The following is a 25,416-nucleotide window of genomic DNA, read 5'->3' on the forward strand; positions in this document are numbered from 1 at the left end:
GTGGCCAGGGCGACCCCCAACTGTCCTGGGCTCTGACCTGAATCCATGGAGTCTTGGCCAGTCTGCAGGTGTAACACTCAGACTGTCCGCCCCACCCCATCAGTGCACCCGCCTGTCTATGTGGCCATGTTGGTCACTCTGGTGCCACAGGGCAGCCTGGGAGAGAAGGGCCCGGGGAGGAATGCCAGGGCAGCCCAGTGCGGCTTGAGAAGCTTTCTTCCTGATTAGGAGCCGATGGAAAAATACTGCCGAGTCACGTGAGCTGGGCTGTTGTTGGGTTTCGCAGTCTTAGCAACGCTGGAGGCCTGTGCGTGGTTCCCTTGCTCGCCCCTTGCACTCAGGTCCCTGCTGCTGCCTGTCTGCGCCCTTCCTCCTCCTCTGTGCTGTGCACTCTTCTCATCCCGTTTCCTGTCCTCATGTAACAGCCTTCCACGATTCAGTGTTGTCTGTTCTTTGTCTTTTTCTCTTTGAAGCGATGATGGTAGGAAATGAGAAAAAGCCTGTGAGGAAGTGAGCGTTTTCCCTTACGGACATCCACAATGATTGAATATGTGTTTTCCTCTGATCCTCTTGTGCTCATTTAATATGCTGAGGTTTACTAACCCCGAGGTTGATTTTCTGATGTACCTTTTTTTTTTTTAAGGTGACTCCCCTAGTGATGCAGGTAAGGGTGACTTCAAGTAAGTGTGTTTGGTATAAACTGTGTGGGTATAGGTAGTAACAGGCACGCTCAGAATTATGTTTTACAAATTGTATCGGTGAAGGTAACTTAAGGAAATAAAAGTACGCCAATTTAAAATTTGTCATATTTTGTTTCAAAAGAATACATTTCTGGCTTTTCTCCAGAGTATAAAGTATTTCCGATAATCAAATTCTGATTTATTTTCACTGTTTTTTTAAGGTATAACGCCCTTTTGTTTAGTAAATTTAATTTTCTTAATAGTTTGGGCTTACTATTTACTGATTAAATCTTTTTATCAAAATGGAGAAAACTTTAGTCAGGTTATAAAAAGAATATGGTTCAGAGCCAAAGCAAAAAACTTTAAAAATGCAGAAAAATATGAAGAAGAAAATGCAAAGCACTGGTAATCCCACTGCTCGTGACTTGAGTGAATGTCCTCCTGGAGCCCATCTGTGTGCACGTAATTACTAGATGTATTACTCGTTGGCTCTACAAATATTAGAAGGTTGGCATTGTTTAGACAAGGGTCTCACAGGCGACGACGCTGCAGTTTGCTGAAGCTTCGTCGTGTGTCGCTGTTGTGACGATGGCGGGCGAGCATCTTGACACGTGTTTACACGTGGTAGTTTCTTTCCTTAGGCTGTATTTCCTTCGAGTTAGTTTGCCGACTTGCTAGACCTGCCTTTTCAATTCTGGCTCTTAAGAAGTTGAGCCAGTTTGTATTTCCAAGATGTGAGTGTGCCCTTTCCCCCAAATCTCCCCCAAATTTAGATATTAAGTGTCTGTTCTATTTTCATCAGAATAACAGAGGAAAACAAGCTCATGTGTGTCTGCAGTGATTTGACTGTTGTCTTCTCAGATGTTTACCAGCTGTCTGTTTCTTTCTTTGCAAATTGCCGATTGGCCCGTCATCGGTGCAGAAGGAGAAGCTGGACCTCCTGGCCAGGAGAAGTGTGAGGTGCTGGAGAGCTCGGAGCCAGCCGGCGAGCTCCCGTCTGCGGTCAGGTCCGTGTGCTCTCGTCCTGCGCCCGGGCCGCTGCGCCCTGCCCCTCTCTGTGCCCTCCTCAGCTTACGTGATGCTAGAGCGTAATTGTGAGGAGACATTTGTGCAAAGAGAGCAAAAATGCTTTATTTAATTTTCTTGTACCTGAGGTATAACTAACCTCACGAAGAATGTTTTAGGGATTATGGGAAATTTATATGATGGCTAAATTTCTTCGTGGTTTGATTCCTGATGGTTATATTATTACACTTTTGTACCGTAACGTTAATGAGAATATAAGATTAAAAGATGTGTCAGGCTGCTGGAATGTTCTTAATATTCTGTAGACTACAGCCTAACTGGCATATTGATGGTGGCCTGGAAATCAGTGTTAACATTAATCTGGGTTTTCTTCTGTCCACTTTGAAATGTGCAAGTATTTTATATCCCTTTTTTGGTTTTTGAATATTTGGGTTTAGACGAATACCTCGGCCTGGGAGCGCAAGGCCAGCACCTCCCCGGGTGAAACGGCAGGAGAGCTCAGAGGCACTGACGACAGACAGGTGAGGCCCTCGCATCGCTGTGCCCTGAGGGGCGGGGCTTCCCCTGCGCAGGCGCAGTGGGAGTTAGTACCTTGGCAGAGGGCAGCTGGCGGTGGTAGGGGGATTGCTGTGCGGTGGGTGACAGTAGGCAGGGCAGTTCCCTCAGGTGGCCACTGGAGGCATGAGAGAGTTTTGGATGGAGACGGTCACCTGGGGCACCAGGACAGGGGGAGAGGAGGTGAGGGTGAGGGGGCTGGGCAGGGATGTAGGTCGATGACAGTGACTAGCAGCCAGGTGAGGGGCCTTGAGGGGGCTGCGGTGTTCCTCAGAGAGACCAAGGCACAGGGGTCTGGGGCAGCCCTGGCCAGCAGGGCCACCAGTGCTACTCTTGCCCTGAGGTTTGCCACTTAGGAGACTGGGTCCCCCCTAGTGAGGGGCTGCAGGTGAACGACTGGTCTCCCAGGGAGCCCAGCGGGGAAGAGGATCAGCTCAGAGGGTGTTTGTCAGGTAGAGGCGTGGGGCTGGGGTCTCGGGCAGAGGGCAGGGCTCACAAAGACCCAGGCTTGGGGGCCTTCAGCAGGCTTCATGATTCCAGACTTCATCTCAGCTCCAGCCTGTATTCTGAGTGGTCCTAGAGATGGTTTATGGTTAGACTTCTCTCATGTAGCTTCAGACGCAGTCCCAGATGCATGGGGTTGATGAGAACGTGTGACCAGTGGAGCATTTCTCACTTAATCCAGTTTCTTTTTATTTAGGGCAGGGAGTGGTAAAACCGTGTCAAATGTGATTATAGATTCACAGAACTCTGACAACGAGGACGATGATCAGTTTGTGGTGGAGGCCGTCCCCCAGCTTTCTGAGATGTCAGAACCAGAAACGGTTTGTTAGCTGGGGGGTATGTTTTTATGATTGCACTCAAACAGCATTGGAATGAATACTCTGACTTTCAGATTTATGTAGACAAAAATTTCCTCTAATTTTCCACTTAGTTTTCTGCCCTCTTTAATTTTGTCATTCGTCTGATGAGATCCAGGCAAGCATGATTTTGAGAATTCAACAGACCTGAATCTCCTTGTTCTCCTTTGGTCCTGCTCAGGTACAAGCAGTGGAATTAGAAGAAGACGAGAAGCACGGTGAGTTGCGGGCCTGTGTGCGCGCATGTGTCTGCTCCGTGTGTTCTAAAAGGGTCTGGTGAGATGAGCTTTGTGTGCCGGGCTTTGGCCAGGGGTCCGAGGAGCATGAGTAGGACGGCAGGGCCTGGCTCCTCCTGGGTGTGTGGGCTTATTCTAGGGGCCGAGGGTGCTGCTGGGGCCCAGGACCCTGTGGTCAGCTGTGAGCATGTGTGTGGATGACGTTACATCTTATCTGCACGACCAGGTTGTGGGATTGGGTGAAAGTTCTGCAATGTTGTTTTCTTCCCAAGCACAGTGTCTTCTTTTATTTTAAACATTTATAAAAGCAGAGAGAGTAGTGTAGGAACCCCCGCCCTGCCCTGTAGCTTCTGCAGCGACCGGTCGTCTTGTTTGCTCTGAGTCTCCACCCCCGTGACCCCATCTCCCCAGATGGCTTTCGAGCCCCGCAGAGCATCATTATTCCTGTAAAGACGTTCTGTTTAAAAAACATAACCGTAATTCCATTGTTTATAAAAAAAGCAGCCACTCCTTAAGATCATCAAATGCCTGTACTTTTCTAGTTCTTTTTTAAACTGAAGTGTAGTTGATTCACGGGTTCGTAAATTTCTGGTGTACAGCAAAGTGGTTCAGTTGTGTGTTTATGTGTGTTTTCTTTTTCAGGTTCTTGTCCGTTACGGGTTGTTTTGTGTGTGTTTTCTGGTTTGAGTCGGAATCCAGACGAGGTCCCTGCGTTTGCAGTCGGGTGGTTTACCTCTGGATGCTCTTCTAGCTGGAGGCCCCTCCCACCCCTCACGCCCTGTAATTCGCTTGTTGGAGAGGCTGGCCAGTTGTCCTGTGGCGCTTCCCAGGTTGGGCCCTGCTTGCGCACCCAGTGTTGCTGTGAATGGGCTCTGGGGGCTTGGTCAGGTGTTTTGGGCGAGAACACTCGACAGGTGGGGTGGGTGCTTCACCGCACCTGCTTGTCTGTGTGCCTGGACGGCAGCCTCGGTCTGTTGCTTCCCGGGGGTGGTGGGACGGTGGCTTTCTCATTCCGCCCCCTCCCCCGGCGCGTTCTGGTTGGCAGTCTCCAAGGTGTGAAGCTTCCCCTCCCAGGCGTTTCCCATTCCAGGGCGCAGCTCCACGCCTCCCCTTTGCTGATCCGTTTTCACAGCAGTGCGTTAGTTTCCCCGCACCTCTGCCGCCCAGGTGGCTGATGAGGGCGGCGGCGTGGCGCTGGTGGTTTTGATGTCTGTGATGTCGTGGTTGTAACACACTTGATGTGTCCCACTTCAGTTCACCTCAGTTTAATCGTTAATGGTCTGCTGTCCAGTATTTGACCGCCGGAGCCGTGCTCGTGGTACCTTCTGGGGGCCTTTAGACACATCCCAGTAGCTTCCTTGTCTCTGCTCTGACAGGTGCTTCAGGCTCGTCTTGTGTGTTTCCTGCCCCAGATCTCCAGGGAGGCTGGCCGCACATTGCTTCTGGGTTGGTCATTGTTTCTAGGGGTTTTAGTTTTTCATAAGAAAGTAGATCCTGAGTTCGTACTGGTATTTCCAATTCAGATTTACATTGTGGAGTTCTTCCTAAGTTCCTTGATTTTTGCACGTTCAGCTCTGTCTCATGCCAAAAATCTTTTCCCAGCAACATCAGCCTTTGTTTCTTCATCCTACGTTGTGCACACACAGCAGTTTCAGAGCCGCACCACCCGTGATTAATAGCCATGTGATTACTGAAAGCACTTCAGGGAGTTTGTGGTAGGCCTGCTTGCCTTCCTGTTCTCAGCGTATGTCCCGCTGGGGATGCAGAGCCAATGACTCTTTTACAGTTGTCAAAAAAGTCTCTTCCGTTAGGTTATGCATGCCAGTGTGATATTGCTAAGTGTATAGCTTCATTTTGTTTTCAATTTTTAGGCTTTGAAATTTTGATTTAGTTTTATTTATGTAAAATATTCACGTGATTCCAGGGTCCGATGTATGAAAGTCTGTTCTGAAATGCAGGGCTCCCACCCCTGATTCCACTCTACACTCCGTCCCTCCATAGGTATCAGTAAAAACATGTCTTAAACTTCCATTTAAAAAAATACAAGTGAATACGTGTGAACTTGTGTGCACACGTGTGAGCGCGCATGTGTGTGAACATGTGACTGCGCATGTATGAGCGTGTGTGTGAGCGTTTACCAGTATCTGCACTTGTCTCCGTCTTGCCTTTTTAACTTGGCAGTGTGTGCTGGCATTCATGCCGTAGCAAGGCGGGGACAGAGTCTTGCTCCCTGTTCGTGGCTGCGTCCTCTTCTGCACATGGACTGTACCGTAGTCAGGCAGCCGGTTTCATAGTGATGCATACATGCGTAAAAGAGTATTTTAAAGAAAATAGTTTTTCATATGCTGTTTACCCTCTGGGTAATCCTTTTTTTTTAAAAAAATGTTGATGAATCTTGCCCCAATATAGAAGAAGTATTAATACTTAGTCTTCAATAGATTGAAAAAATTACTTCAGTCTTATATGAAATAAAGATTACTTGGAGCTATTTCAGAATAGAAAGAGGAAGAATAAGAACTGAGTGTTCCTTCCCCACCCTCACCCCCCACCCCCGCCACATTTAGAAGAGGATGGCTTCTTAGGGCAGAGAACCGCTTTAATATAAACCACTGATTTCCAACAGGAGGACTTGTCAAAAAAATTCTGGAGACTAAGAAGGACTATGAGAAGTTGCAGCAGTCACCCCAACCTGGAGAGAAGGTAACAGCACGATTTCTGTAAACACAGGCGTTTAGCAGTCGGCTTCACACACTTGCTTTTAAAGATGAGAAGTGTCTTTCAAATATTGTGATAATCAATAATGTCTGTTCACATATTTACCAGCCTCCTCCACTGCCCATCCCGCCTTCTGGTTGGGAGGATAGAGGACTCGGGGCTTTTTCTGTGTTTGTTGCTGCCTGACACCCACGTCCAGTCCTGTCCTGCGTGGGCAGTGGCCTCACTTGGGGGCTTAGGGGTCAGGGCCAAAGGCCTGTTCTGCTCTGACCCCATGCTGACCCCTTCCTCCTGGTCCGCCCCTTCTCCCTGCTTGCAGAGAGGCAGGCTGTCTGCATGGGTCTGGGGAAGTTGTAAATACCTGTGCCGTCAGACCTGGGCCCCTAGCCGCCATCCTCACAGGTGTGTGATGTGCTTTGTGGGGACTCACAGCCTCCACCAGCCACCACCCTTGGGCACGTGACCTGCTGGCCAGGTAGTGAGACTCAGATGCCGCCGCTAGGTTTTTGTTTTAGCCGCCTGGAAAAAAGACTACATCTTTATTTTTTGGTTTTTGAACAGAACTTTCTTGGTTAGTTAACTAACCAAGAATTTATCAATAACCAACAGTTCCAATAAGTTTTGTATACGCACTCTCACACAAATATCTTTTTTCCCCCAGTTGAGTTAATGGTTGTTTATTTTCCATAATTCTGCTTAAAATATCCTGGTTTGTCCTGAAATGTCTTCAGGACCGAAATCTCTCCTGATGAGAGCTGTATGAGAAAGGACCGCTAGAGGGGGCCCTTTCACAGCAGTGACAGGAGAGTGGTGTTGCTGAGGCTCTGCTCACAGCACCACCACCGCTCTGCTGAGAGGAGAAAATGCCTTTCTGGTCTGTTGTGTGTTGCTGTGGAATTTTAATATGTTATAGTCCTTTTCATTTGCCTGAGGAGTTGTCCCGGTGTCCCTGGCAATGTTTCTGCGACTCTGTCGGAAACCTCCAGTGTGTGCCTCCCGGCTGTTACTATAGGTAACCTTTGAAGCTTCAGTTGGTTTAAATTTTACAGCTGTGTTTTTTATGCAAAGCACGCTAGGCCTGTGTTTCAAAGTTTCCTCTGAAGAGTAAATTTCAGATTAGTAGACGTTTTGACTTTAGAAGATAGAAGGGAAAAAAAGGTTCTAGTTTGGTGAACATTTACTGTTTTAAAAATGTATAGTTCGTGCTTTAAAATCAGGGTGATGTGTATTACAGTTGGGCAGGAAAAATGAGCAAGCTTCTCTGCTTTGTCTTCTTTAGTATGTTGTAAACATCAGATCTCTAACTGGTCTTCTAAAAACCTTTGAATTACTTTTTTTAAATAAAAGAAGTTCAAATGTATAGGAAAAGCTGTCCTCGCCCCGGTCCTGTTCTCACGGGGGCGACCACTGCGATGATTCCATGTGGTCCTTACGTTCATGTGTGTCGAGCTTTGCTTTACAAGCTTGTAACCTTACCCTTTCGTTGGTACACTGCACGTTGCTTTCTTCGGGAAGCATTATATTCTTGAGACCCCCCGAGGGATAGCCGTAGACCCAGTGTGTTCTAAAATTTTAATGGATGAGTGATTTCCCATTGTTATTGATTAAATTCCTTTCCTGATGGACACTGAGGATCCTCAGCCTTCTGCTGTTATAAACAGCACTTCTGTGGGCTCCTGTACGTGTGTCTTGGCACAGATGTCTCTCAAGCAGCAGCCAGCAAACGCTTTCTGTACAAGTCCAAGTGCGGCAAGCTTCGGCGCCGTGGGTCTCTATGCTTTTCAGTCCTGCTGATGTGCCTGCGAGCAGCCGCAACGTGGACGCTGGCCAGCCTCCTCTGAGCCGGTCCCCCTCCTCTGAGCCGGTCACCCCACCTCCGTGCTGGCCAGCCCTCCTCTGAGCCGGTCACCCTCCTCTGTACCAGTCACCCCTCCCTCCTCTGTGCTGGTCACCCCTTCTCTGTCTCTCTTGCTGGTTCCGCCTTTCCTTGCTCTTTTTTTAGTATTAGAGCCCCAGTGTTGCTGGCTTTTCTGCTCTCTCAAGCTGGTTCTTTCTGTTTGTTTATTTCACCAAGGCACTTTCCTTAGTATATTTCATTTTTTTATTTCTTTTTGAGTTCATTATGGTAATTAATATTTGAATCAGTTAGTATTAGGCGTACTTGTGGGTGGGGGGAAGATCTGAAATAATAGTGACTTAAATGCTGTAGAAAGTGCTTTAATTAGCTCTTGAGTCTGAGTCTGGAGGTGGTAGCAATCCAGACCCTTCTGCCTCATCCTCCCGGTGCATGACTTCCATTCCTCAGGGCACCTCATGGGCCACGAAGGCTGTCAGCTCTAGCCTTCACGACTTGTGTTCCAGTCAGCAGGAAGGAGGAAAGGGGAAGTAGGGGAAGGGTACAGCCCTTCTCTTTTAGGCGATTTAATGGGAGTGGTGCACACCACTCTGCTTACATTATATTGGCCAGATCTTTGTCGCTAAGGGGACTCTGATGTTACATCTCTATTCCAGGCATCCATTTGCTCAGCTAACAATCAGAGGTTCCATTAATATAGACTAGAACTTGCCAAGCTTTCTCACTGCCTGGTACGGTCACAGAATGGTATTTGCAAGGCACACAGGTAAGTGGTGGAGGCCTCCCGGCTGGCTAGGGGTCGAGGTTTCTGGAGCCAGCACACCTACCACGTGTGGGCTGTGCATGGTGGCAGGCAGCGTTGCTCTGGGAAGGGAGAGTGGAAGCAGGGCCGACCAGCAGTAGCTTCCGCAAGGTTTCCCTAGGAAATTGTTCATTTCATTTTACATTTTACAAAGTCATGGCAAAAAGATGCTTCAAGATACTTTCGTGATTTACAAAGTATATCTCTAGTTATAGTTGTCCTTTTCTTCCAAAAATTTTGTCTTTTTCCCCTTGATAAATCTCTGAAAAAAATCTATTGAAACAGATGCTCCCAGCAGAGAGGCAGCATTTAGTTCTGTAGATCCTCACTTCTGTTTCCTTCTCACAGATCTGTGTGCTTCATTTTTCTTCATTTCTTTGAGTGTTTACTTTTTCTAGCCTCTTGAGTAAAAAACACATAGCTCATTTATTTTTAGTGTTCATCATTTTAAACAAATATATTTAAGACTATACAGCTCTCTTTAGGCATGCTTCATCCTTAAATTTAAATTTTTTTAATATTAAAAATTCCTTGAGTTTTAATATAAATTACTTGGTTGTTATTTCTTCTGTAACTTGTGGGCTATTTAGGAGTCTAGCTTTTTAGCTTTCAAATGTAAGAGTTTTTTTTTTTAATTTATCAAATTTATTTTTTATTATGGATATTGTTACAGCAGAATATAAAAATTAAATGATAAAAATTTCTTTTAAGAGTACAATTTAACTTCATCTTTAAAAGTTCATCTATTTTTTAAAAAAACTATGCATACTCAGGTAAAAAAAGACTCTAAACTTATGACTTAGAATTAAACTCTAGAAATAAATGCTATGGCCATCTTAAAGTTTATATTGACAAACTGCATACAATTTCAAATTATAATGCAATATTTGTACACATGATAACTATATATACACTTCACTTACATTGCTGATATATGATAGTTACCCAAACTGTCTTGAGAAATGAGGCTTAATATAGATTCAAACTAAGTGGAAGATCAGTCTCAATTACAACATTTCTTTCACAACTAATAAGAGAGAATCCAGACATTGGCTGAATATAAAAAAAGCCCCATGCTTCGTGGTGTTTTCTGGGAGTTCCAATATATTTTAGATGAGAGATGTTGACCACAAAGGAGCTCACTGCTGTGCTCACTGGTAAAGCTGGAGGAACTCTGGTGCCGGGGAGGGAACTGCCCTCCATCCACTGGCCTCGGTGCCGCTCAGGTGGAGACCTGACTGAGAGAATGCAGGCTGGCCACTTGGGAGGCCTGCGTGGAGGGGAGGGAACAGCTCGGCTTTAACACAAGGGCCCACTCCTGGGAAAGGGGCCATCTGGACTTGGTGCTCGGCCCCCTGGCTGGTGTGTAAAAGCCCCTTGTGATGTGCTGGTTCTCGTGACCTCCTCCAGGAATGTGAGCATGCTCAGCATCTCTGCCATCTCTTTTCGTACAGACTGCAGGGGCCTCTCTCTCTTCAGTTCTTGGATGAGAAAACTGATTTCCTTCCTCGAACCAGGTTGGCTGTCATCAGCTCTCTGTAGGTGTCAGCGAGGCTGGGTGTGTTTAGCGGCTCCTTCTCTAGCCCGGTGTCCTTTACGGTTGTCTCCATCCTGGCACACTCCTGTTTAGCCACACGAAGCTTGTCGATGTGGCATTTCTCCTCAGTCTGTGCAGCCAGTGTTTTTGCCAGTTGCTTTTCATGTCTTCCATTAAGTTGACTTCTAACAGACTCAATAAGTCTGAAAGTAAGACATCGAGCAATAAATAAGCTGAGGACAGGCGGACTCAGTACTGCCTCCCAGTGGAGGCTCTGGAACATGAGCTGAGAACACAGGCCTTTGGGCAGCAGCAACACCAGGACTGCACTCAGCGTCCTAAGGGTCAGCCCAAAGCCAAGGTCCGCAGAGGACAGCAGCCCCTCCATGGCACTGGCCCACCCAGGGCTCTGCCCAGTTACCGTGGAGCCACCAGCCACAACAAGCCCTGGGGGGCACCCCAACATTCCACCTGGAACCCAGCCAGCGGCTGACATCCTGGATTGGTCAGTTATCTGGTCAGTGTCAGTGGGGAGAAGGGGGAGTTGTCAGAGAAGAGGGTTGTAACTAAAATGTCATTTCCTCCATTATTGTCTAATGGTAATTTTTTCTTTCCTCTTCATTTTATTTTGTTCTATTTTATTTTATTGAGTTATAGTCAGTTTACAGTGTTGTGTCAATTTCATACCTCTTTTTGTGTTTGTATCTGTATACAATAAAAATATAGTGAAATGTGTCAATGTAAAGTTTATGATTTCACAAATCTTTCAAATTCCTAACCCTCGACAATATCGGAAAAGTCCGTGTATGAACCATATGTTTGAATCACATCCATTAACACAGAATATATACCCTCTGTCACATTTCAGTTGAAATACACACACACTCTCACGACATGCATCCATCAGTTTGATGGTGGCTGAACTTGATAAAAATGAAAAAAAATCACAATTTATACTTTGATGTCTCTTTTGCTCTAAGTCATGTTTTTAGAGCGACACGTTTTTGTTTGAATATGCCATTCGTTCTATTTGTAGGGCTGAATAACTTGACCTTGTAAGATTATATCCATATCCAAATATTAATCCATTCTCTTAATAATGGCCATTTGGGGAGTTCAAGGGTAGGCTATTATGAATGAATGTATATGTAAATATAAATATCTCTATATATGCATGCATCTTTTTTCTAAATATCTGTTTTCATTTACCCTGTGAGACGAATGCCTGGGAGCAGCTCTGTGGGGTAGATCTGTGCTAAACACTCGTTTTGAAAGAGGTTTCTTGAGGTATAATTTACATGCCATGAATTTACTCATTTAAATACAAAATTCTTTGATGTTTGTGTGTGTAAATGTGCAAAGTTGTGTCTCCCTCACAATCCCATTTTAGAACAATTCTGTCACGGGAAAAAAGGGTTTCTCAATCCACACTCTTCTTTATCGGCTTCATTTGACACAGTCGGTCTCGTTCCCTCTGAGATGCGTCCGTGGTGTGGACTGCAGTTCGCGGCGTTCTACCATCTTTATAATTGTTTCTGTTGTTGGTTTCTGTGTTTTTGTGGACTCACTGGCCTTTCCTTCTGCGACTGCTGATGGTTTCTACTTTTCTTCCAAACCCTTTAGCATTAGTTTGACTCGGGAATTAGTTCTTTTTTTTTTCATAGTTTGCATTAGGGTTCACTTGTGATGTTGTAGGTTTTGACAAACACCTAATGACATGTAGCCACTGTGGTATCATACAGAATAATTTCAATGCCCTAAAAATCCTTTGTGCTCAATCTATTCATTCCTCCCTCCCTCCCCATCCCCCCCAAGCCCCTGGAACCATGATCTTTTTATTGTTTCTGTAGCTGTACCTTTTCCAGAATGCCATTTGGTTGGAATTGTGCAGTCTGTAGCCTCTTCAGACTGGCTTCTTTAATTTAGTAATATGTCTTTTAAGTTTCTTCCATGTCTTTCATGGCTTGTTAGATTTTTTTTTGGCTGCACATGTATCTTTTAACTTACATATATGTACTGTTCATTGTTTCTAAGAATGTTTAGAGATTTAGCTTTTTAAACTTACATAGTTATCAAAGGAGTAAAGCCAACCACAAAATAAGAATTAACTCAAAAAGATACCTACACCCTGCTATTAATAGCAGCATTATTTACAATTGCCAAGATATGGAAGCATCCTAAGTGCGCATCAATAGTTGAATAGATAATGGAGATGTAGCATATATGTAATGGAATACAGCTCACCCATAAAAAAGAAGGATATTTGCAGCCCTTCATTTACTTTTTATTTTTGCTTCAAAACCCAGAATTTTATAATTAGCAGAGACATTTCCATTACCTCAAAAACAACAAAATACCTAGAAATAAACCTAACCAAGGAGGTTACCTGTACTCTGAAAACTGAAATGACACAAAGAAATGGAAAGATTTCTTGTGCTCTGGGATTGGAAGAATCAGCACTGTCAAAATGGCCACGCTGCCCAGAGCAACCCACAGCTCCACTGCAGCCCCCAGCAAAGTGCTCGCGACACTCCTCACAGAACCAGAACAAACAAGTGCACAATTTATAAGGAGCCACAAAAGACCCCGAACAGCCAAAACAATTTTTGAGGTCTCTCTTTTTTTCCCTTCTTTTTGTTCTCTTACGGTTTGATGACTAGAGAAGGTCCTTTAACATTTGTTGTAAAGCTGGTTTGGTGGTGCTGAAATCTTTTAGCTGTTGTTTGTCTGTGAAGCTTTTGATTTCTCCCTCAAGTCTGAACGAGAGCCTGGCTGGGTAGAGTAGTCTTGGTTGTAAGTTTCCCCCTTGCATCACTTTGAATATATCGTGCCGCTCCCTTCTGGCCTGCAGAGTTTCTGCTGAAAAGTCAGCTGAAAACCTTGTGGGAGCTCCCTTGTATGTTGTTTGTTGCTCTTCTCTTGCTAATTTGAATATTTTCTCTTCATCCTTCATGGCTGTCAGTTTGGTGACTGTGTGCCTTGGTGTGCTCCTCTTTGGGCTGGTCCTGTGTGGAGATCTCTGCGCTTCCAGGACTTGGGCGACTGTGTCCTCTCCCAAGTTGGGGAAGTGTTTGGTGATTCTCTCTCCCAAAGTTCTCTCAGGTCCTTTCTCTTTCTTCGCTTTCTGGGACCCCTGTAATGCGAATATTAGAGCACTTCATGTTGTCCCAGAGTTCTCTTAGACTATCCTCATTTCTTTCCATTCTTTGTTCTTTTTTCTGTTCTGCAGGAGTGATTTCCACTAATCTGTCTTCCAGCTCACTGATCCGTTCTTCTGCCTCGTTTCGTCTGTTCTTGGTTCCTTCTAGTGGACTGTTCATTTCAGTGAGTTTATTCTTCAGCTCTGTTTGAGTATTCTTTCCCTTTTCCAACTCTGCTAAAAACTTCACGCTGTGCATCTGTACTGCTCTCGAGTTCCCTGAACATCTAGGCCATCATTACTTTAACCTCTGTCTCAGATAAATTGCCTGTTTCCTCGTCACTTACTTCTTCTGGGATTTCAGCTCGTGCCTTGGCCTGGGAGATACTCCTCCCCCAGGATACACCTCATATCGCCTGTCATTCAGTGTGTGTGTGGACTCCTTCCACAGGCTTTGGGACTGTTGTCTTCTTTCTGGCATCTGCCCCTGGTGGGTGAGGCTGGACTAGAGGCTTATGCGGGCTTCCTGGAGGAGGAGCCAGTGCCTGCCCACTGCTGGGTGCAGCCTGGTCCTGGACCTCTGGCGAGTAGGGCTGTGTCTAGAGAGAGGCCTTTGTGGCTTAGGAAGTCTGCTGATGGGTGGGGCTGGGTCTTGGTGCTAATGATCCCATCAAGATGTCAGCCTCCAGGAAAGCTCGTGTAGATGAACACTCCTGGAATGTCCGCCACCAGCTTTTACGTCCCCTGGGTGAGCCACAGCCACCCCCCACTTCCCCAGGTGACCCTCCAAATCCAGCAGGCAGGCCTGGCCCAGGTTCCTGTGAAATCACTGCCTCTGTCCTTGGACCTGGTGCATGTGAGTTTCTGTGTATGCTTCTCAGGTGAATGGAGTCTCCGTTTCCCCCAGTCCTGTGAGGATCCCAGAGCCAAGCCCCACTCGCCTTCAAAACCAGAAGTCCTGGGGTCTCCTCTTCCCAATGCCAGGACCCCAGCTGGGGAGCCTGACGTGGGGCTCAGAGCTTCACTCCTGTGGGCGGGCCTCTGCGACTGAACAAATCTTTATCTTCTGGGTCACCCACCCAGGGAGGTATGGGGCCCAGTTATATCGCGAGCACGCCCCTCCTACCGTCCTGCTATGGTTCCCTCTGTATGTTTCCAGTTGCAGAAGATCTGTTTTGCTAGGTTCCAGTCTTTTTTCGATGGTTGTTTAGCATTCAGTTGTGGTTTCATTGCAGTCGCAAGGAGAGGCCCAAACGTAAGAGTTTTTTAAAAAGGTTTTTTTTAAACAATAACTAATATAATTGTGTGGTCAAAGAATATGGTCTGTATGATGTTGATTATTTGGAATTGAGACTTTGTGGCCTGGTTTGTGGTCAGTTTTTATAAATGTTTCAGAGTGCTCGCAGAGTACGTCTGCTTTCTGTGTTTGGGGTCCAGGCTTCGGTGCACCCTGCTGATTTCACGGACAGGCGATGGAAGCCTGTGTACTCAGAGCGTGTAGGCCGTACCTGTCTGGTCATTCTTGATTTACACATATTAATCATGATAGTGATGGTTTCTCTTCTCTTCAGAGATTCAAGTGGCAGATGTGTGCTCTGCTCTCACGTAAATTGTCGTGTGCCCTTAGTTGCCGTGCTGTTTATTCTTTTGGAGGGAAGCATTTTTGCCAATGCTGAGGAGATACATATTTGTAATCTGGGCATCTCTCCAGCTTGTCTTTGAAGTTGTGTTGGAAGAAAGGCCATTTCTTATTGTGCTAATGGACTTGAGGAATACATTATGGAATAAATATGTGAGTCAGATTGCTCTGAGCGCTTTCTTCATCCTCCTGACCGACTTGCTCTCTTTTCAAGAGGAAATATAAACTCTGTTAATAGTAAGGTATAACTCCTGCCAAGCATTCTTTCCTTCATATTTATGAAATTTTTAAAACAACAACCAGAAAAGCAGTTTTATTACAGTGTTTCTTATGCTTTAAAAATACTTGCCTTTTAAGCTTTTAAATGAAGATGCTTTGGAGTAATAGCCAGCAGTGTCAAAGACGGTTCACACACTTTAAAGATGTCTCACTCCTGATTTTTCAGTCTCCTTTTATATAGTCTTCTCTTTTTTTTTTTTCCATTTTATATCTGTGCTAAGTGAATGTAAATGTCAATGCTTCTTCTTTTCATTTGAATTCTTTATTTTGAAGTAGGCTCTCTCAGAGTATTTCTCTTCGTAGATTCCTTTCTCTTCGTTTATTTAAAGTTTCTGTGACTTCACTCTCTTCATCTTCTTGGTCATGTAAACTGCGCTTTCCCTGGGACGGCTGGAGGTCATACATCTGTCCAGGTGAGAGCCTGGGCGTGTGTGGAATTTGACCTGCAGGTGTGTGTTTCGCTGCCCTGCTGAAGGGACGCTGCCACAGGGGCCAGCATAGCAGCCACACATCATGCGATGAGAGGCTGTGTCTTAAATTATGAAGCCCTTACTGGGGAATATGAGAAACTTTTGTATCTTGAAATGCCTCTTGGTGGATAAAAGGACCTTATCACAAACATGTTAGGTGCTAATTATGGTAAATGGAATACAGCTGATAGTGACTGGCTGAGTGCTTACGCGAGAGGGATCTCGGCTGTATTCTCTCTTCCTTTGGTGATCTGAATAGAGCTTTGAGTTATTTCTTATTTTGGTGGCTAGATGGTGCAATTTCATCACAAAGTCCTTAACCCCGTTAGAAAAATGCTATTGCAAAGCCCCCCTTCACTTAAATCCTGTACCTGGCAGATGCATTTATCGTTCAGACATTTGTGGTCCCAGTGTTATTAGATGCTCTGTCACTAGGAATATTGTTCCCGTTTAAATTGCTGTGAAAAAAAATGGGACAGGACATGTGCTGTGGCGTTTCTCCTCTGGTGAGACTTCAGTAGCCGAACTCAGGGACCACGGGACTGATTTAATCACGAGGAGCTCTGGGGGGGGTATTTGTTTTTATTTTTGTTTATTTTTAGGAAATGAGGTGATAGTTTTCTGTTCCCAAGAAGTGCAGTGCTTTTCAGCACGCAGGCTGGGGATTTTAGGTTTTGGATGTAACATTAAATTTGTCCCCACCAAATTATCAACAATGTCAGTTAAAAATATTTGCAGATACATTGCACGGATATATTATAGCCCACAAAAAGTGGTTTGGAAACCGTCAAAGCGTTGGGTGTAGTGATGAGAACACGGGCCTTGTCTGTGTGGCCTGCGGTGTGGTTTGTGATGTGGACCCGGGAAGCTCACCTGAAACCATACACGTGACTTAGGAATTTGGGTTATAAGAATGTGACTAGCTGTAGTCTTACAAACATTTGCAAACTGAATAGCCATCTTCTATTGAATATGTCTGTTCAGTGAATGTTGATGGGACAAATAAGTATTTTATTTTTATTTGAAGTTCTAACATTCATATCACATTCATCACTTTCCTAGGTTTTAGTCAGTTTTGTCCTGCTAAGTAATTTTGGCCTTAATTCCATCAATACCCTGTTCTGTGCTTTGCATAAAAAAATCTTTATTTTGATGATTTTGACAGCCTAGGTCTGTAGGTGTAAACTCAGTTACCAAGTAGCGTGGACCCCGGTGTTTAAATCATGCCGACTGTGGCACATTACGCGGGTTGGAGGGACCACAGGTGGATGTCAACTGATAAGAATTAGGATTCGGATTGAATTTGATCAGATGTGCAGGAGGTCGTCTGGAGAGCAGGAAGTAGAAGAATACGGGGCTTTGTCACAAGTTACGGGAGCGCAGCTGCCGGCGGCGGCGGCCTCCATCAGCAGGGGCGCGGTCTCTGGCTGCCCGTGGCTGGGGGGTAATTCTCACGAGTTGGAGGGGGCACGCGGACTGGAGAGCATCCGTGGGACGTCACAAAATTGCTTACTGAGAAAAAAGAACGTTGGAAATCAAGGCTCGCCAGGAGGGGCGGGGAATGACCTGTCTGAGCGCCTTGGCTGGCCTGCCGGGCAGGTCCGGCTTGTCCTCCCGGCACAGAGCCGTGTAGCCGGTTGGGTCCTTGGGGGTCCATCTCCCAGGGGGACCGGGGCTCCATAGGGACAGGCAAGGGGAGCCACGTGCCCCGCACCGCCTCCCGCAGTCTCGCCACGTGCTCGAGCCCAGCCCTCTGGACCTATGGGTTCCGAATCCGTGGAGTCAGCCAACCTCAGAGGGACGGTATCTGGAGGAAAAAAATTCCAGAAAATTCCAGAAAGCAAAACTTGAATTTCCTGCACTGGCTGCTGTTAACATGGCATTTACACTGTATCGCGTACTATAAATGATCCTGAGATGATTTAGAGTCTACAGGATGATGTGCCTGAGTTATATGCAAATACCTGGCCACCTTATGTAAGGGATTTGAGCGCCCGCAGATTTTGGTGTCCGTGGGGATCTGGACCCACCCCCCAGATATGGCGGGGTGACGGTACTGCTTTCGTGTAGTGCACTCCAGATTACAAACAAAATGTGATATGAAAGTTTTTCTTGTTAGGTTTTGAAGCTGAGGAGGAATTTCTGTGTGTTATTATTTTGGGTGCCAATTAGGTTTCCAGGGAGCTTGAGAAAGTTTTATTGTATTTACTGTTACAAGTAGAGTCACTGTGGTGAAAAATGATAATTAGGTTGTAATAGTGACAGCTAAACAAAGCAAAGCAAGTACCTCTAAACAATCTTAAAAGCTACTTTTGAAGAAGAGCAGGTTTGGAAGCAGATCAAACACTCAAAGTCGGGAGGGGCCCCTGTGAGGACTTTCAGGTACCTCAGAGATCGCTGATTGGACTGTTCCACGTGAGAAGGAGTGTGTGTCCTGGTCTCCCTGCCGGGGCCCCTCCGCTCTGCCCCTCCGGTTGGCCTTGGCTCACTGGGCAACCCTCGAGGGGTGAAGCCGGCTCAGGTTCCAGGAGGAAGGCCTTCTGGAAGCCTGCCCTGGGGGGGCAGCAGTAGGAGCCACGTCCCCGAGTTCTGGCGCGTCTGTGTGTGCCAGGCCCCGAGCCGCGCGCCTGGGTGTGTGGCAGTGGTCTTACACTTACAGAAAGTTATGTGTCCAGCACAAAGAGGCTTCCCTCGCACACTTTGAGAACAAGTCATCAGTATCATTTCTGAATACTTGCCTGAGTAATTTCTGCGCACAAAGACATTCTCCATCACTGTGACAGGGCCACCCGACTTGGGAAGGAGCTCAGGGACACCGTCCCTCTCGTTACCGTCTTGGGTGGGAGTCGCCCAGAACTGAGGCCGTGCTCTTTTCCCGCGCCCTGTCATGTGACACGTACTGTAACTCGCCCCTTTTCCGCTGGTGCTCCTGGGACCTCTTGGTTAAGGTGGTGCCTGCCAGGCTTCTTCACTGCAGGCTGCTCCTGCTCTCTCTGTGATGGATACTGCTTTGTGGGGAAGTGCTTTGAAGCCACGTAAGCATCCTGTTCTTCGCTGATGTCACCTTAATCCTTTATGTATGTCACTACAGGCTGTTGGATTCCAGTTTCATTCTATCACTATTTTAATGCTCAGATTGCCTCTGATGTGGCCAGTGGGCTCCTTGAAATTGGCTTCTGTGTCCTTTCTATCTGCCTCTGTCATCCTTTGAGCTCTTCCTTCCTCTCTTGCTCACCAAGATGTTGCAGGTCTCTTGTGTGCCTTCCAGGCCTCAGCCCTGGCATGAGCCATTTCTCCTGGGTCCTTTCAGTGGAGAGTGGTGTTGAGAAGCCAAGATCTGCTCACTGGATGTGTCACTGCTTTTGAAGTGTTACCGCTTTGAGGCCCTTCCAGTGCTCACACCTCGGAAAGAAACCACGTGTGTGTGTGCACGTGTGAACACTGCAGGGTTCATTTCAGTCTTGTGTGTGTGTCCAACAAAGTGAAACCTGGCTTGCTTATCCTTTACAGGTGAGCTTATAACACGAATCCCCCAGGTGTGTCACCAGCCTCCCGTTGCTGCTGTTACCCTGGCCTGCGTGGGCGCCCTCTTCACCGACCTTGGGCTCCAGCAGCCCTCGCCAGAGCACCGGGGTGACCCCCCCTGCAGCCGGGCTCCTGCCCCTCCGGGACCAGGCTGTGTCCCTGCATGGGCGCCCCCTGCACCCTGCACTGGCTGCTGCCCCTTCCCCTCTGACCCCCCTTTCCCTGCTCCGCCCACCTCACGGCTTCGGGGCCTGAGGACCCCTTGCTGACTTGCCCTTGGGAGGGAATTTCAGAAGGTGAAGACCAGTCTCTCATTTCCTGCTCCTGTGGCCTGGTGTGTGTAGTACATGGCGTAACTGATCGTTAGCTGTTGACTGACTGAATTTCAGACCTCACTGAACAAAAGTTGGAAGAGAAGGAGGGAGACGGGAGGGAGGAGTGATAAACCAGGAGGAGCACTCTGGGTGGTGCTCAGCCCCTCCGCTGAAGCCCCCGGTGCAGAGGCCCGGGCGGGGCCAGGCCTCGGCAGTGGGCGGGCACAGCCCTGTCTCTCTGTGGTTTTCTGCCACAGCTTGGAAATTTGTAGTTTGGCCAGTAATACAGATTTCCAAGTACAGTGTGATAGGGCTGAAGTTTAAATAGCTTTCTGACCTAGATTAATGTAATGCTGAATATAAAAATACGCTTTTTTAGAGGTGCTTTGGTATTTTCACGAAAGCAAGAAGCTTAACCTGCGGTGAGCCTGCACTTAAAAGGGCTTCTATGTTCTGGGTAAAGAGAGAACTCATGATATTGGCAGTATTGCTGGGATCAAGCTTTAAAAAAAACCCAAAAAACCGAAAAAGTATTCTGTAGGTACATTGTAGGGCGAGAAGCAGTCGGTTCTTTTCAAAGGAACTGGAGTCAGATTTCCCTTTCCGCTTCTCAGCAGCCGTGTGTGCCTGGAGAAAATGGAGTGGTAGCTACGGCGCTTGGAGAGAAGCAGACTGACCCTAGATTTTCATTATTTAGTCAGGATGGTGTCTCATATGTGGAAATGTTTAAAGACATACCCGGATAATGCAGATAATAAAAAAAATGCTACTCTTGGGTCCTTCTTGGAAAAAAATGATTACCTACAGTCTGTCTGGACAACTAAGGGGTCAAAAAGCTGACAGCAGCAAGCAGCCCCAGCCCACACCTGGGGGCGGGGGACAGGGGACCTGGCCAGCGCAGGGGCCGCTCGTGGGACGTGCGTCTGGGCACCTGCGGTGCGCTGTGCGTGTGAAACGCACAGCGGGCTAGAGGCCTGGAAGGAAAAGAAGACACAAAATATCCTGTTAGTAGTTTTTATAAAGACTACCTGTTGAAACACTATTTTGGATATGTTGAGTTAAGTAAAACTTATTGCAATTAACTTCACCTATTTCTTTCTCCTTTTTTAATGAAACTAGTTAAATTGAAAATGTTAAATTACATATGTGGCTCACATGTTTCTATTGGGCAGTATTAGTATGAACAAAATAAATTAAAATTGAGCATTAAAACCAGTTAAGCAAACAGAATTTGGTATAACTGTCACTACAGAGTTGAATGCAAAAGTCCTAAACCAGTTTTCAAAAAAGTCAGTTTTATAGAAAAATAACACAGTAATAGATCATAGGGGTAGAGGGTCAGGGGAGGTAAAACCACATTAAAATCATCATTTATTCAAAACTTTTTCTCTTATCTTTCTCTAAGGTGTCTTTTGATTACTTACACTTAATTTTAATCTAGTCAGATTTCTCAGTCTTTTATCATAAGAGCTTTTTGTGTCTTAGTTAAATTCTTCTCTTTTCTAAGGTCAGAAAGATAATTTATTCTTTTTAAAAATGTAAAGCTTTGTTTTGACATTTGAGCCCTCATCCACCTGGAGCTGATTTTCCTGTGTTATGCCGAGCTGCGCCTCCCCCCGGTTTTTCCTCCCCTCCACACTGCTCTGCGACGCTGCCTCTGCCGGGTGGGGAGGACCGTGTGCGTGGGGCCCTCGCTGGGTTCCCTGCAGCGGAGGTCAGCACACCTTTCCTGTGAAGGGCCAGGTGGGAGATGCTTGGGGCTGGGACAGCCGTGGGCCAGTACTCACTGCGGCCCTTGTGGTGCGGGAGCCGCGTAGACAACACGCAGGTGCATGTGGCTGGTCTCCAGCACACCTTTATTTATGGACACCGAAATGTGAGCTTTATAGGACTTTCATGTGTGTCACAAAATATTATTCTCTAAATATTTTCTCAACTATTTAAAAAAGTAAAAACTATTCTTAGCTCAGGGGCTGTAGGAAAAACAGGCGATGGGCCAGCCTGCAGGCCGGAGGCTGCAGTCTCACTGGCCCTGTCTTTTGGGCAATGGTTGAGGCGACCATATATTAATAGAATTCCTAATGTTGAGCAATTCTTACCTTCCTAAAACAACCTTTGTTTGGTCATAGATTATTATTTATCCAATGCAAAATTATATTCAATTTACTGACATTTAAAAATAGCTTATATCTATGCTCAGGTGAAATTAACCTGGAGTTTTCGTGCACATGTGAGTGTCTGCGTGTTGTCATTATGTGTTGGAGTCGAGATTCTGTTGGTTTTATAAAATTTGCTTTTTCCTGTGCCCTAGAACAGTGTAATGGAGGAGTGATCTGGTTGCAGGAGGTTTGACGGAACCTTGAGGCTGGGTGCCCTTCCTCCCTCTTGGACAGAGGTCGGTCCCCTCTGGGGGCTCGCCTCCCCAGGGCTGCTGGTCAGAAGCAGACTGTGTCCTCACTTCTTATTGGAGGACAACTTGAGAACCAGTGGCTGGGAGCTCACAGGGCTCTGGGGTCGGTGGCCACTGACATCCCGGGTTCCTGGGCTCTTGCCTGCAGGGCACGTAGTAGGAGGCCTGGGTGGTGGGTCCTCCTCCTCCACGCAGGACTCAGCTTGCTGCTTCCGCCTGGGAAGCCCTGGGGCCAAGGCTGGGTGCAGCTGCCCTGCGGGGGGCTCGGCGGGACCCAGAGCCGTGGCTTCTCTGCACTCGCTCCTCGGCTGTCCACGGAGAATAGGTCAGGAGCGCTTGTTGGTGCAAATTTAGGGGCTTGTTTCTCGCTGGCTCAGCCTCCCTGCCCTCCCCCTCCCCCGTCTGTGCGGGAGCCACAGTTACCCGGGGCCTGGTGGGCCCCAGCTAGACCCGTCACAGACAACCCCATGGCACATATTCCAAGACCTTGCTTGTCCCTACTCAGGTTGCCTCTTCAGAGGGGACTTCCCAGCTACACTGGTCCTCCATTCCAACCACCACCCGTCTGACCCGACTTTATTTTCTTCATGGCATCGACCGCTAACTGAAGTTGTAGATGTACTTGCAGCCTGAATTGGACACGGAGGAGCCCAGCTGAAGCACAGCCTTGTGGCGTCTGCCTCAGTGTGTGTGTGTGTGTGTGTGGCGCCCCCTGCAGGCTCTTCCCTCGGCCTCACCCCTCTAGGGCGTCTGGGAGCAGACTGCCCTTTGTTTGAATTTCCCTTTGCACTTCCTTGGGCACACTCCTTATGTTCATCATTCATTCTGAGAAATTTATTTTCTGCTGAAGACCTCTGATATCCTGGCTATTTATACTTACAGGTTCGAGTGTTTATTTTTTCTCCAGTTCACGTGCCAACCGTGAAATTCAGTGGGTTTCATATTGCCCAGTGACTGTCTTTTAGGATTAATGGTTAACTTGGGTGTGATTATTTTATCTGGTATTTCTAGAGCTATTAAATATGATAAGAATTTAGAAGGCTAAATACTTAAAAATAAAACTCGAGCTAGAATTGTAGGGAAAGATTAGAGCAATAGACTCAATGGACAATGGTAAGTATTTTAGCAAGACATTAAAAATAGCAAATTCAGTTAGTTAAGAGAGGGATGGAAAGGAAAAGCAAAACAATTTAATAGTCCTAATGGTCATTTCCAGAGATGATAGTGACAAGAGAAAAGCACTTGTAAGGGGTATTATTAAACTCAGGCTCATGTGCTCCGGTGCCTACAGCATGGAAGGTGATTAGAAAATGCAAGGCAGGTGAACTTTAGAACCTCACGACCTTCGAAATTTGCTTAAGGTCCATCTGCCCAGAGCAGTCTGTGCATGAGACCTGTCCAGAGAGTTTTTGTTGAATATCCGTGCTGGGCTTGCCCCAGATCCATAGGCTGATCTTTGGGCAGGATCCCCGTGTGGGTATGTTTAAAAGTTCCCCAGGTGACTCCAGTGCACAGCCAGCAGTGAGATGTTTCCTTAGAGCTTCTGCTCCAGGTTGTCGCTGTTCCTTGGAAGAACGAAGCAGGACGCTGCTTAGCCTGTACTGCTGGTTCCTACGCACAAGGACGGATCATATCAAACCCTCAGAAGAGCTGGGTCTTAATGCCTGGGGAGGAGGGAGCCTGTCTGCTCCCCGCCCCTGGGTGGCAGCAGTGTCCTCTTGGACCTGGTTCATTTGTGCAGGGAGCTGTGGAGCAGTGGGTTGGGCAGATCTGGAAGCGTCTTCCTAACCAATAGGAAACACGCACAGTTGCCTGCCCGGTGGCCTGCAAGCGCACCAGCTAGAGCTTCCTGCCCTTGCTGACGTGCGAGGCGTGGGCCTGTTCACGGGGTGCGTCTGCCCAGGTGCTGTGTCAGGAGCAGGGACTGTTGCTTGTTGGCGCCGACTCCGAGTTTACCCTCTTACCCCATGGCTCTGCCCCCTGCCCCAAGGTGAGATCATCCTGAGAGTGTATTACAAGAAATGCCTGGACATACCTTTGTAATCTTTGAGCTCCTGAAAAATCCAAGTGACAAGCAGAGAACGGTAAGGAGACTAGAAGAATGTGAGGAGTAATGAAAATGACATAAGAGGATGTTAGTAACTTTGAAATTCATTGAGATTTATTAGTTGATGCTTAAATGTGCGTGCTGGAGCCTCGGAGATGCATGCATGGAGCAGGGGCCCTTCTGGGGTGTCTTCCCTGGATTTGAGTTCCCCGGACTGCTTGATGCCGGTTTTCTCAGTCCGATGAGCCTGGTGCCTCTGGCTCTCTGAGGGAACTCCCAGAGTCGCCGGTTTTCTCACCACAGCGCCAGGACTCGGCAGGATGCTTGGTGTGTTTTCGGAATTCTGTTGCTGTGGAGCTGCTGGGCCAGGTGGGGCATCTTGAGCCCAGGAGTTTCTCTCTTCCTGTCCTGTTAGTACTTGCTTACTATATTTAGGTGCCCAATGTTGGGGCATATGTATTTATGATTGTTATCATCGCTTGATGAATTGACCCCTTTATCATTATATAATGCTCTTTTTTGGTCTCTTACAGACTTACTTAAAGTCTGTTTTGTCTGATAACAAGCATAGCTCCCCTTGGTCTCTTTTGCTTCCTATTTCTGTGAAATATCTTTTCCCATCCCTTCGCTTAGAGGCTCTGTGCTTTTAAAGCTGGAGTGAGGTTCTTGTCAACAGCAGATACTTGAGTCTTGTTTTTCAGTCTACTCGGCCGCTCTGGGCCTGCCCCCCTGGCTTTATTGAGATGTAGCTGACACACAGCCCTGTGTGCTTCTAAGGGGCACCACACAGTGATTCGGCTGAAATATATTGTGAGACCATTACCAGAGGGAGTTCACACCATCACTTCACAAAGACGCAGAAAAGGAAGACATTTTCCCCTGTGATGGGAACTCTTAGGATCGTCTGTCCTGACAACTTCCACGTACTCTGTACAGCAGTGTTAGCTGTAGTCGTCATGTGGCGCATCCCGTTCCTCGTGCTCACCTGTCTTGCAGCTGGAAGTCCGTGTTGTCGGACCACCTTCCTCCCAGCCCCTCTCCCCTCACCCCACCACCTCTGGTAACCACAAGTCTGATCTCTTTTTATGAGGTTTTTTATTTTTGAGGTTCCGCATATACGTGATAGCATATATAATATTTGTCTTTCTCTGTCTGTCATATTTCACTTAACATAATTACCACAGGGTCCATCTGTGTTGTTGCAAATGGCAGGGTTTCCTCCTTTTACATGGCTGAGTAATGTTCCACTGTCTGTGTGTGTGTGTGTGTGTGTGTGTGTGTGTGTGTGCGCGCGCGCGTGCATGCGTATCACAACGTCTTTATCCAT

General features: G+C 46.9%; 1 protein-coding gene across 9 annotated transcripts in view; it reads left to right on the forward strand.

Annotated features, from left to right (window-relative positions):
- TRAF3IP1 (TRAF3 interacting protein 1) overlaps positions 1-25,416 on the forward strand; it is a 58,217-nt gene that overhangs the window by 19,956 nt on the left and 12,845 nt on the right. For 5 of the 9 annotated variants that reach the window (XM_072961957.1, XM_072961959.1, XM_072961960.1 and 2 more), the window contains 6 exons: positions 644-664; positions 1,603-1,687; positions 2,144-2,227; positions 2,962-3,085; positions 3,303-3,339; positions 5,981-6,057. In XM_072961957.1, the coding sequence (XP_072818058.1) occupies positions 644-664; positions 1,603-1,687; positions 2,144-2,227; positions 2,962-3,085; positions 3,303-3,339; positions 5,981-6,057 (428 nt within the window). The remainder of the gene's footprint in view (positions 1-643; positions 665-1,602; positions 1,688-2,143; positions 2,228-2,961; positions 3,086-3,302; positions 3,340-5,980; positions 6,058-25,416) is intronic. The other 4 variants (XM_072961958.1, XM_072961963.1, XM_072961962.1 and 1 more) reach the window with 1 other exon arrangement.

This window comes from Vicugna pacos, chromosome 5, assembly GCF_048564905.1.
Source record: "Vicugna pacos chromosome 5, VicPac4, whole genome shotgun sequence".
In the NCBI taxonomy this organism is placed as follows: domain Eukaryota; kingdom Metazoa; phylum Chordata; class Mammalia; order Artiodactyla; family Camelidae; genus Vicugna; species Vicugna pacos.